The sequence below is a fragment of the Medicago sativa genome, chromosome 2 (assembly GCF_051527215.1).
Source record: "Medicago sativa cultivar Bolivia chromosome 2, Bolivia_mono, whole genome shotgun sequence".
NCBI lineage: Eukaryota > Viridiplantae > Streptophyta > Magnoliopsida > Fabales > Fabaceae > Medicago > Medicago sativa.
The window spans coordinates 61,765,559-61,777,591 of record NC_140750.1 but is presented as its reverse complement, the minus strand read 5'-3'; the positions used below and the strand labels follow the sequence as shown (position 1 = coordinate 61,777,591).

The following is a 12,033-nucleotide window of genomic DNA, read 5'->3' as shown; positions in this document are numbered from 1 at the left end:
TACATTTAACAGAGAGTAAATCTAAAATTTAAATGTAGAGTAAATGAGTCAATTAAATTTAACTAAAACTAATTGGCATTCGCTTCTAACCACAATTAACTATCACTCGCTAAATGAACCAACGACAGCTACTGATGTTGCGCTCTAGTTTATTTCAGAACAGCAACAACAACTCCCACACTTGTTCAAAACACAAACCAACTTCATCAAATTCAAGCAACTCATTGATCTAATAACATGTAAGTATTCTTAATTTCTTGTATTCACGTCGTTAGTTTTATATCTATTTTGTTCAAAATTTGGTGAAAATGTTAGTGTTTGGGGTTGGAGAAATTATGGTAGTTGGTGATTCTATATATGCATGTCTTAACCGTAAATGTTGTTTAGACTAGGTTTTAGTTCTCTGTGGTAGTTTAAAAAGTGAAGTAACACAACAATGATTGTGTTAGGCGCTTATTTGCTTATCACGGGTCCCATTTATTCCATGAACCTAAAAAGTTGTTTTTTGCTTATAAATGTGATCGGAGGATGTATTTATAAATATCTTTGGATTGAGACTCTATGTACTTCTATACCAAATTTCTCGGTTGTTCTTACCTCTACCAAGCATGTACTCGGATACCTTAATTCATTTTATCATAACTTTGATTATAGACCGTTTTCCACTAACAACTTGAAATATTTTATGTGTAAACCAAGTCTGTATTATCCTTCTTTCAAAAAAAGTCTATATTATCTTATACCTATTAGTTGAATGAAAAGCAGGAAAACAAAAGTGAACGGGCCCTTACTTAAATTTTTGTCTATTTCACATTACTATTGACTTTTCATTTCATTAAGTCATAGAGAGTGGTCTATTTTCCATCTCTTTCCGGGAAGGTATCTCTTGCTACAATTAATTGCTTAATATAACCCTTACACATTCATGCATTGATTTCATTTCTTCCATTCCATTCACTTGTTTCAAATATGAACCTTATCATGAACATGTCTTTGCATCTTTTGTTTCTTTCCTTTTGTTTGATCTCTTCATTTGCTAGTGGAGCTACTCTCTTACAAGAAGAAGGTATGTACCTTATAAATGTCTCTCTTAGCTTGAATTGCTCTGGTCGTGTTAACTTAGGACTTTGGAGTGTGCTCTCCTCAAGGTTTCAAGTTCATTCTCCTCTAGCAGTTTATGCGGGTTAATTTAGTTTCTTAAAAAAAAAAAACTATGTCTTTAGTTTTTCCTTCCCTAACATATGAGGATGGTGAAACAAATGTTGGTTTTGAATTATTATACAGTACAAGTTATGAAAGAGATAGCTAAGACACTTGGGAAGAAGGATTGGGACTTCAACAAAGATCCATGTAGTGGAGAAAATAATTGGAAATCTTCTGTGCAAGTGAAAGGGTTTGGAAATGCTGTCACATGCAATTGCACTTTTGCCAATGCCACTGTCTGCCATATTGTTAGCATGTATGTCATTTGCTTGCTCTTGTGTCTATTTTGTGTGTGTTTGCTGCAGGTATTATTATATTTTTACACTGTGCCTTACTAGTCCTATAAAATTGATTTTAAGATAATGAGCATTATTCTTTATAAACTCATTTTAAGTCTTGTCTTTATATTATGCGGTGCCCTTTCTTCAAATAAACTCATTTTAAGTCTTATCAATATGTAGTTATAGATTATTAGTACCGACATCTGTCTTGGAAAGGAAGAAAACGGTAAACAAAACATCAACCCTTCTCTGTTTCGCTATTACATACAGAGAAAATCACAAAATCGAATTCGAAAGAAATATATTGAGAGCGTTACCAGAAAGGTTTTAAAAAACAGTAACGGTCGCGATCGCGGTCGCGTTAAGGTTTACACGGTTTCGGACTATTACGGATGTTGCGTTACTGACGCGGTCATCGCGGTGTGAATTAATCACGATGTTGCACAAAGGCACAAATCTTATTATGCATACTACTATTATATAATGAGTCAATGGGATACATCCCAAAAAGTCAGTAAGCTGGTGAAATTAATTAGTCTGGGATTCCACCACCTAACCCAACTACGCCCACTTCCTCTCACTCACCTCACCTTGTTCTTTCTAGGTTTTTCTTCTCTGTTCTTTCTAACAAAACAGAAGCAAGCAACCATGGATTCACAAACCAAAAATCTTATCTCTAAATTCCAAACTGACACACAGATTTACACACAGACACAATCAACAATATTTAAAGTCCAATCTTTCCCCTCTAAAATATCATCTCATCTCTTCTCTGTTACAAATCTACAAAACAACACCCAAATTAAGAGTGAGAGTGAAATTACTTAGAGGAGGCAATGAAGATTGAAGAGGAATCAATGTAGATTGAACAACGAAGCTGAAAAGAAGAAACATATATGAAGTTCTTGTGTGATTAACAATGTTTCGCGGCCATAACGGAGGGTTTCACGGCCGTAACGGCAGGTTTCGCGGCCGTAACGGTGTTTTGCGGCTGTAACGGCGATACGTAACGGTGTTTCAGTGTGAATTTTCCTCTCAAAGTTAAAACAGCAAATAACGGTATCGGTGGCCGCCTATACCGTTTTGTAACGGCAGATATCGCGGTATCGTTCCTGTATTTAAAACCTGCAGAACCCACATGGTGTTACCTGTCCAGAACCCAGTTTGCGTCACTGTTCATTGAAACCAAGATGAACTCAAATCTGGCGTTACTGTTCATTGAAAAACCACCATGATTAATTCATACAAATTACAACAACAAATGCAAATTTTGCAACATTAATTTGAAGATAAAGAAGAAGAAGATGATTGAAATTGCTGAATCGATTTCTGACATTAGTGCTTCTGGTGTTGCAGCGATTATCTTTACGCTGTCGTAGACGCTCCAATGGATCTTGTTTGGTTCCAAACCCATGAGAATAGATGAAAATGATTAATTGGTAATTAATTGAGTAGTTGGAAGTGATGATGAATCGATGAATGATTTGTTAATTTTCTTTCTACACGCTTCTTCCTTTTTTGTCCAATTTTCTGTTGATTTCTTTATAAATTATTAAAAGTATATTTTGATTTTTTTTATTAGTTTTTTTTTTTTTTGAGTTTTGTGATGAAATATATTAATTTTTCTGGGTTTGGAATGAAGATGATGAATTTTCTGGGTTTGAGGATGAAGTTGATGTAGCAGGAAGATGAATGTTAACGTTTTTTTAACAAAAGTTAACAGAATGGATTTATTTGACTAACGGATGTAACTTATGGGACCAGAATGAGGCGAAAATTATTAAGGGGACCAGAATGTAAGGGACCATTTATGTAATTAAGCCTTTATATGTCAAATACTACTATATCCAAGAGTGTGTTTGGATGATAATTGAAAATTTTAGAGAATTTAGAATTTTAGCAACTTAAAGGATTCAATTAAATTGAATTCATTTCTAAATGTTTTTGTTTGGATAGACTAATTAAAAATTTATTAACATTTTTGGGCCACTTGTATAAAAAATTTGTGTAATTTGAAAATTGATTAATATGAATCAATTTGAAAATATCGAAATTTTGAGAGGTCAATTTACAATTTTTGAAAATTGAGAGCCAAATTGCTGTTTATATGGGTTAATTGACAAATTTATGAGAATTTATAGGTGTCAATTTGAAAAATATGAGGACCAACTTGCAAAATTTGAAAAAAATTATACTCCCTCCGTCCTGAAATAATTGAACAATTTAATCATTTCACTTATATTAAAAAATTGTATAAATGAATAAGAGAGAGAAATGGTTTTAAATGTCTTGTCAATTATTGACTCATACACCTTGATTTGATACAAACATGTGGTTGGTTACAGTGGTAAGAGACTCATACACCTTTAAGAAGGTGGTTAGATGTTCGATTTCTGCCTTGTGTACGACTATTAGAAAAGCTGTGTTGTGTGGGGAGATCACCTTGTGTGCTGAACATATTCTTTATTGTAGGTTTGTCACTACATTGGTGGATAGATTTTTTGTTCTTAACTTTCAGAACCTGATTAAATAAGTTAAATATGAAGTCATATGTTTAGAACTTAATTTTCAAGGTTCTACACAAACTTATAGAGTCAAAACACAAGCTTATAATTAATTATGATGATGCAGTGTTCTCAGATCACAAAATCTTTCTGGCACACTTCCAAAGGAACTTGTGAGATTGCCTTACCTCCAACAAATGTATGTTATTCTAATTACCATACTAAATTTGTATCATTATCATAATTCAGTATTAATGTTTGATTCTTTTACTTAATGTGGTACAGTGATCTCTCAAACAACTACCTTAATGGTACAATCCCTCCACAATGGGGTTCCATGAATCTTGTCAACATGTATTTACCCTTAACTATTCTTTTATGTAATTTTTAGTTTTAGATTATTGTTTTCTTTTTGGAATATAATCTTATAAATAGTTTTGCATGTTTATTAATTTTGTGACAGTTCACTCATAGGAAACCGATTAACGGGTTCAATCCCGAAAGAGCTTGGAAACATCAGCACCGTGCAAAAATTGTAAGTAATTTTCCCATGTCAATTTTATGAAAATTTTCAAGGAACTTATAATTTGAAACTTGAAATGCGTAGGATTCTGAAGTTCAATCAATTATCTGGAGAGCTTCCACCAGAGCTTGGGAATCTTCACCAGCTTGAAAGACTGTAAGCACCTTTGTAGAATTCACAATTTCTATATTACAGCTTTGTCAAATAGCGGCTATAGCAATGTTATATTGTAGCGGAATTTTAACAAATTGTTATAGTTCTGCGATACATAGGCTCCGTTTGGTAAAGATAGCGGATAGATAATAAGCTAGCTGATAGTTTATAGCTGATAGCTTATAGCTGATAAGCTAGTTGAAGCGCTTGGTAAATTTAACGGTTCAACTAGCTGATAAATGTAAAATGACATAAAAGGGTATTCTTAATCCATAATAAAATTTAAATCAATTGGTATTTAAAATTTAATAATTTAAATATATTAATTTAATATGTCTTTCATATCTTATTTGTAAATTCATAAATTTGCTAATGTTTTATTTAAAATTTATTTTCTTTCAGTTTTTATACTTTATATAAAAAATTAAGCAAAACCTTTCCAAAAAAAAAAACATAAACAAAAGTTACTTTTGACCCTCTTAAAAAAATGTTAATTGTGACAATAATTTTTTTTAAAATGTAACGTAATTTTTTTAAGTAAAAAGTAACATTTTTTTTAAAGAGGAATGTTATGTAAAAGCAGGTCTATATTTTGTAACCGAAAAATAACGTGAGCATGTAATTTTATTATCAGCCATTTTTTTTTTTACAATTTATTATCAGCCAATGAAATCTGAAATTTAATTAAACATATGTACATAACATGTTTTTTTTAAACATAGCTATTTATTACAAAGGGTAAAAATGGATTTTAGTTAAAGTGATAAGGGTAAAAATGAGATAAAAGATGATAAGCTATAAGCTATAAGCTCAAACGTTATTTGGAATAGCGTCTAAAAAATAGCTTATAAGCTCGTGAAATAAGCTATAAGCTCGTGGTGAAAAGACATTACCAAACAGAGCTTTTTTGGTCAAACGAGCTTATAAGCTATTCGCTATTCGCTATAAGCTCTTTTTTTGGTCTTACCAAACAGACCCATAATGTGGCGTTATAGCACTGTAGTATAACGGAATTTGAACAAACTGCTATTTATGTGATCCACAAGTAACTACACTGCCATTTTCTAGATTGCTACACCTAGAAAATAAGTGATTTTATCCATTTATAGTTTACTGGTAATTTACCAGCAACATTTGCAAATCCCTAATTCCAATTTCGATGTTGATGTAGGCTTCTTACCTCCAACTATTTTACTGGTAATTTACCTGCAACATTTGCTAAGCTCACTAAACTGAAGCACATGTAACAAATCCTTCCCTTAACTGTTTTTGTTACACCACTTAATGACATTCATTCTATTGATGTTCATATGAATCGTAATATCGTATTCATTGTTTACCTTTTGAAAATGCAGTCGACTTTGCGACAATCAATTTTCTGGAACTATACCTGATTTCATTCAGAGCTGGACAATTCTTGAGAGGATGTGTGAACCTTTTCTTTCTTCTTGCGAAATTCTAAATCAGAATTTTTTTTCTTAGTTAAGCTGGTTCGTCAAAAGAATGACTTTTAATTTTGACAGGGTGATGCAAGGGAGTGGTTTCAGTGGTCCAATTCCTTCTGGAATTTCATATCTGAAAAACCTCAATGACTTGTAAGTATGATGTATTTTCTAGTGTCCGACAAATCGATACTTGTATGTCAACGTCAGTATCTTGTTCGGTATTTGTGTCAGTGCTTTATGGATTTTGGTCAAGGATTTAAAATTCAATTTTTCTCTTATTGAGTTTTACAGTGCTTAAGAAATGTTATGCAGGAGAATAAGTGACTTGAAAGGATCAGATTCTCCATTTCCGCAACTTATTGGCTTGACAAATATTGAAACATTGTAAGGGAATTGCTTGGATTATTAGCATAAGTGCATGTTTGCACTTGAAAATTTACATATTATCAATTTTTTTGACAGAGTGCTGAGGAGTTGCAATCTTATAGGAGAAGTTCCTGAATATCTTGGAAATGTTATCAATTTAAAATCTTTGTAAGTAATGCTAGGAAGTTTCTTGCATTATTCACATGTGTTAGAACCAGTTACGATATATGCAATCAGTACTCATATTTTGGTGAAAAGCTAGACGCTTCTTTTATTATGTTATGAGGACTGAACCATTTTTTCTTGTCGAATAATATTTATTCTTAGCATAATTTCTTTTTCAGAGATCTCAGTTTTAACAAATTAACTGGACCGATTCCGAACACCTTGGGCGGCCTGAAGAACATAAATATGCTGTAAGCAATATCCTGAGATACTTGTATACACCAAATTGAATTCTTAAAGATACCTGCAAGAAATTAGTGTGATTTAAACTGATGAAGACAAGGTTAGACTTGTATGATACGAAACAGCGAGATTATTAATAGATTGGATTTTAGATAGAGACGCACGTGCAAAATAGTGAATCTGATTCATTTCTCTATTATCCATTTCAAGTCCATGTGCATGCATGGATCTAAATTGCAATTACACTGCCACAGTGATATTATGGCAAAATGCAGGCAAATACGGACGCAATTGCAGTTTGATGCCGTTGCCGAAACCTCTAAAACCCTATTGCAGTTGCGAACCGCAATCTAGAACTATGTCTATGTGCATACACTTCATTTATTTTTGTTCTAAAACTTCAGACCAAAAATTAAATATATACTTCTACAATCACCATGAGATAATCACGTAGCTGCCTCTCGCTGAAAAACTAAATTGAGAATGATTATCATTAATCTATAATCTAGTCTTCATTAATCTTATCTTATTGTTTTACTTAGATACTTAACTGGAAACCTTTTTACTGGACCGCTTCCAAATTGGATTGCTAGACCAGACTACACGTGAGTAATCCTTCAAATGCTACTTATTTAATTTATTGAGTTTAATTATTACTTCTGCATGCTAAATTTTTGTACAACTAGTTTTCAATATTTCTATACCAAAAAGTGTTACATATAGTTCTTGTTACATCTTTATTTCTGAATCACATGCAGAGATCTTTCGTATAACAATTTGAGCATTGAAAATCCAGAGCAGTTGACATGTCAACAGGGAACCGTGTAAGAATCCTTGTTTTTTAATACTTTTTTTGTTTCAACAATTTTAAGAAACTATCTAATCTTTTGCTTTTTACCATGTGCCGCAGGAACTTGTTTGCGTCGTCTTCAAAAGGAAATAACTCGTAAGTTTTGTACTACTCATGAGTCATAATAAATTATTTTATGCATATAGCTTCTACATTTTATAATGTGATTATGCTGATATGTTACACACCATTATTTTTTCTTAGGGGAATGGCTTCATGTTTGGGGAACTTCAGCTGTCCTAAAAGTAAGTTGATTTGTCGTGGGTTTCCTTTAGATTGTAAGATACGATCTTGTGCTTTTAGCTTAATTGTTTCTACTTAGGGCCTGTTTGAATGGGCTTATTTGAGCTTATCTACGTACATAAGCATTTCTGAAACTGCTTGGGAGGGCTTATGAAAATAGCTTATGACATGTCCATAAGTTGTTTTCATTTCCATAAGCTCAACCAAGATAGCTTCTGAAAACAACTTATAGTTTATATGAAAATACTTTCACTTTATTGTATCTTTTGTTATAGGAATAGTTTATGCTTAAGTTCTTATATGATGCAAGAAATGCTTCAGGGGTATTCTTGTAAACTGGACCTTAATATTTAAACAAAAGTTATAATTTATAACTATAAGCTACATGATAGAAAGGCACTTCAGCAACTCTGAAATCCGAAACATACGATTTTGTTTTTTTTTTGAAGAAACTAAATTAGCCCACCTAAATTGGCGCTAGGAGAATCGAATCTGAGACCACGAAGAGAAGCACACTCCCAGGTCCCAAGCCAATACCACTAAGCCAACTCAAGTGGGTTGAAACATAAGAAAAATTGGCCGAGCTCCTTGATCAAATTCCTTGTATTCCCTTTTAGCGTTTTTTACATTTGTTTTCTTTCGAACATGATCAAAGGTGGTTGTTCTAGGTTCTAATCTTACAATTTTTATTTATAACATGATCATCTTATTGTACTTAGCACTTCTTTTTTTCTTTTGCCCATTCCAGATTCATACTCTCTCCGTATAAATTGTGGTGGTAAGCAAATAACTTCTAATGAAAGCTTGACATATGATGATGATTCAAGTAAAGTTGGACCAGCAAGCTTTCAGCGAACTGGATCAAACTGGGCACTTAGCAACACTGGTCACTTCTTCGATAGCAATAGTAGCCTTGCAGACTACTATACCTGGTCTAACAAAACTAACCTTGCCATGGATAAGGCCGAACTGTATATGGATGCACGGGTTTCGCCGCTTTCTCTAACATATTATGGATTTTGCCTGGGAAATGGAAACTACACTGTTAATCTCCATTTTGCGGAGATAATGTTTACGGATGATCACACATATAACAGCCTTGGAAGGCGTATATTTGACATATATATTCAGGTGCATGGTCTCATCATCTTATGTTTTTCAGTAACATGTTTAGTATTGAACAAGTTTCCTTTGACAATTATAAACCATTTTGCAGGGAAAGTTGGTGCTGAAGGATTTCAATATTGCAAAAGAAGCCGGTGGAGTTGGTAAGGCAATCATAAAGAAGTTTACTGCTAATGTGACTAGTAATACGTTGGAGATTCGACTTCATTGGGCTGGGAAAGGGACAACTGGTATCCCATTTGATTCAGTATATGGTCCTCTTATATCGGCTATATCGGTTGATCCTGGTCAGTTATAGTTCTTCATGGTTCTTCTTATTCCATCATCCTCTAATATGGTATTTATGCAAATCTTTTATATTTTATCATAATTAAACAGACTTTACACCCCCGGTTGAAAAGGGAAGTAGCATGCCTGTTTGGAAAATTGCCGTGATTGCTGCTGCTGGAGGACTAGTTATCTTGCTGGTATTTGGTATATCTTGGTGGAGAAGATGTCGACAACATATAGATCCGTTAGAAAGAGGTAAGACCTAAGATAGTTACTCTAAAACACTGAGGAATTTTGATGCAAACTTGGGATTTTGCAACCATAAAAATGAATTTTGGGAAATTCCATTATACACATAACAGGCTGAATTTGATTTTATAAAAATATAGATTCTTTATTCAAGGCTGCCATTATGTCTAGATGTTGAAGTTACTAAAAAAATATCTCTGATTTTATTTATATATTCTTTTTTACCTCAATGAACAGAGCTAAAGGGTTTAGATTTCCAACCTGGGCTATTTACGTTACGGCAAATCAAAGCAGCAACTAACAACTTTGATATTGCCTATAAGATTGGAGAAGGAGGGTTTGGTCCGGTTTACAAGGTATTAAAGACACTATACATTTATTTGATTATAATTGAAAGATCTATTATTATTGTTACTTCTTTACAACTTCATTCAAGTATAGAGAAATAACATAAATTCCTAGAATTACAGGGTGTTCTTTCAGATGGCACAATAGTAGCAGTTAAGCAGCTTTCTTCTAAATCAAAGCAAGGGAACCGCGAATTTATTAACGAGATCGGCTTGATTTCTGCTTTGCAACACCCTTGTCTAGTTAAGCTCTATGGTTGCTGTATGGAGGGAGATCAGTTATTGCTGATATATGAATACATGGAAAATAATAGCCTCGCTTGTGCTTTGTTTGGTAAACTTTTTTTCCATGTTGTCAAGTTTTGTAGTTCTTTCATTAATATAATCTACAATGTTGTGTGTTTCTCTCTGTGTACAAACATACACACCATATGATTTTGTTGTCTAATTTTCTATAACATTTGAAAATGAAGCCAAAGAAAACAATCCATTGAAATTGACTTGGTCAACAAGGAAGAAAATTTGCCTCGGTATTGCTAGAGGTTTGGCTTACCTACATGAAGAATCGAGGCTTAAGATAGTTCACAGGGACATCAAAGCAACTAATGTGTTGCTCGATAAAGATCTCAATCCAAAGATATCTGATTTTGGTTTGGCCAAGCTTAAAGATGAGGGACACACACATATAACTACTAGAGTAGCCGGCACATAGTGAGTTCTATATATAATTTGTTCTTTTTTTATGGAATTTGTCGAAGGGTATTTATCATTTTCTAAGTATAATTGTAATGTGAGGAAGAAAAGAATAAAACCTCATAAAATTTAGTTTAATCCACTTGAGTTAATATATAAGTTTCGATGTTGCAGTGGATATATGGCTCCAGAATATGCAATGCACGGATATTTGACGGAGAAAGTGGATGTATATAGTTTTGGAGTTGTTGCCTTGGAAATTGTTAGTGGGAAGCACAACACCATGAATAGGCCAAGGGATGAATGCTTCTCTCTTGTTGATTGGGTAACTAACACATCCATAACTTCATACCTTCTATCCAATTTGAGTCTTCATCACAATATCTTGAAGTTTGTATTTCATCTTTATCAGGTGCATCTCTTGAAGGAAGAAGGTAACATAATGGACTTAGTTGATGAAAGGTTAGGTAAAGATTTCGACAAAGAGGAAGCAATGATCATGATCGATGTAGCACTTTTATGCACTCGTGTTTCTCCAATGCATAGGCCAACCATGTCATCAGTTGTAAGCATGCTTGAAGGACAATCTAATGTTGAAGAAGTTATACAAGACACAAGCCAAGTTTTAGAAGGCAATGAGTTGGAAATTATTCAACAGTATCATCAACAGTTGGAAATTATTCAACAGTATTGTGAACAAAGTGAAAAAGTTTATACACCTGAGACTCAAGAAGAGAGCATCTTAACAAATGCAACTTCAGAATTTATGTCTCATACAGATATGCATTCTATCAGCATGGATTCTCCTTATAGAAGTTTCAACACTTTGTAGATTTTAATAAATAAACTATATATATAAAAACAGTAATGCTATGTGTAGCGAAGGAATGGATAGCGAAGGAATTCACGAGACAGTTGTCATATTTTAGTGGCTTTGGCTTACGTGTTTTCCGCCATCCCGCCATGATTTCCACTAGGCATTACATTGTCATTGGCTGAGCTTGTTTTCGTGATGCTCTCGGGAGGATTACTCTCGTGAAGTATAGCACTACTCATATAAAAAATATGGGAAATGCTAAAAAGAAACTGGAAGTATAAACTTTATCTTAGAAATTGTGTATTCAACTTATTGAAATATTAAAAAGAAACTTTTTCATTTTGTTTTCATTTTTAAATCATTAACAAATGCACTTAGGGCGGCACTTGTTAGCATGACCAATAAAATATTTACTATATTACTAGTAGTTAGATTATAGTTTACACTCCATGGTTAGGCTCTGAAATATTCATGATGATGATCAACCTATTAAACACATAATATCAGCATATGAAATCATTTGGTTTTTTTTTATTAGCAAAAAAGTAGTTTAATT

At 33.2% G+C, this 12,033-nt stretch overlaps 1 protein-coding gene across 9 annotated transcripts; it reads left to right on the top strand.

The window, feature by feature from the left end:
• Positions 1–938: 938 nt before the first annotated feature.
• LOC146949433 (putative leucine-rich repeat receptor-like serine/threonine-protein kinase At3g14840) lies at positions 939–11,827 on the top strand. 9 transcript variants are annotated; one of them, XM_085745454.1, is made up of 25 exons: positions 939–1,066; positions 1,285–1,459; positions 3,830–3,956; positions 4,116–4,187; positions 4,274–4,342; positions 4,452–4,523; positions 4,596–4,667; positions 5,836–5,907; positions 6,020–6,091; positions 6,188–6,259; positions 6,422–6,493; positions 6,572–6,643; positions 6,820–6,891; positions 7,426–7,488; positions 7,642–7,707; positions 7,794–7,829; positions 7,938–7,978; positions 8,725–9,107; positions 9,193–9,388; positions 9,480–9,626; positions 9,858–9,976; positions 10,091–10,301; positions 10,441–10,678; positions 10,835–10,985; positions 11,073–11,827. In XM_085745454.1, the coding sequence occupies exons 2-25, from the start codon at positions 1,402–1,404 to the stop codon at positions 11,490–11,492; spliced, it is 2,973 nt and encodes a 990-aa protein (XP_085601580.1). In that variant the 5' UTR covers positions 939–1,066; positions 1,285–1,401; the 3' UTR covers positions 11,493–11,827. The 9 variants fall into 9 exon arrangements, with proteins under 9 accessions (XP_085601580.1, XP_085601581.1, XP_085601579.1 ...); XM_085745455.1 differs by having other exon boundaries at positions 939–1,148; XM_085745453.1 differs by lacking the exon at positions 3,830–3,956.
• The last annotated feature ends 206 nt before the right edge of the window (positions 11,828–12,033 follow it).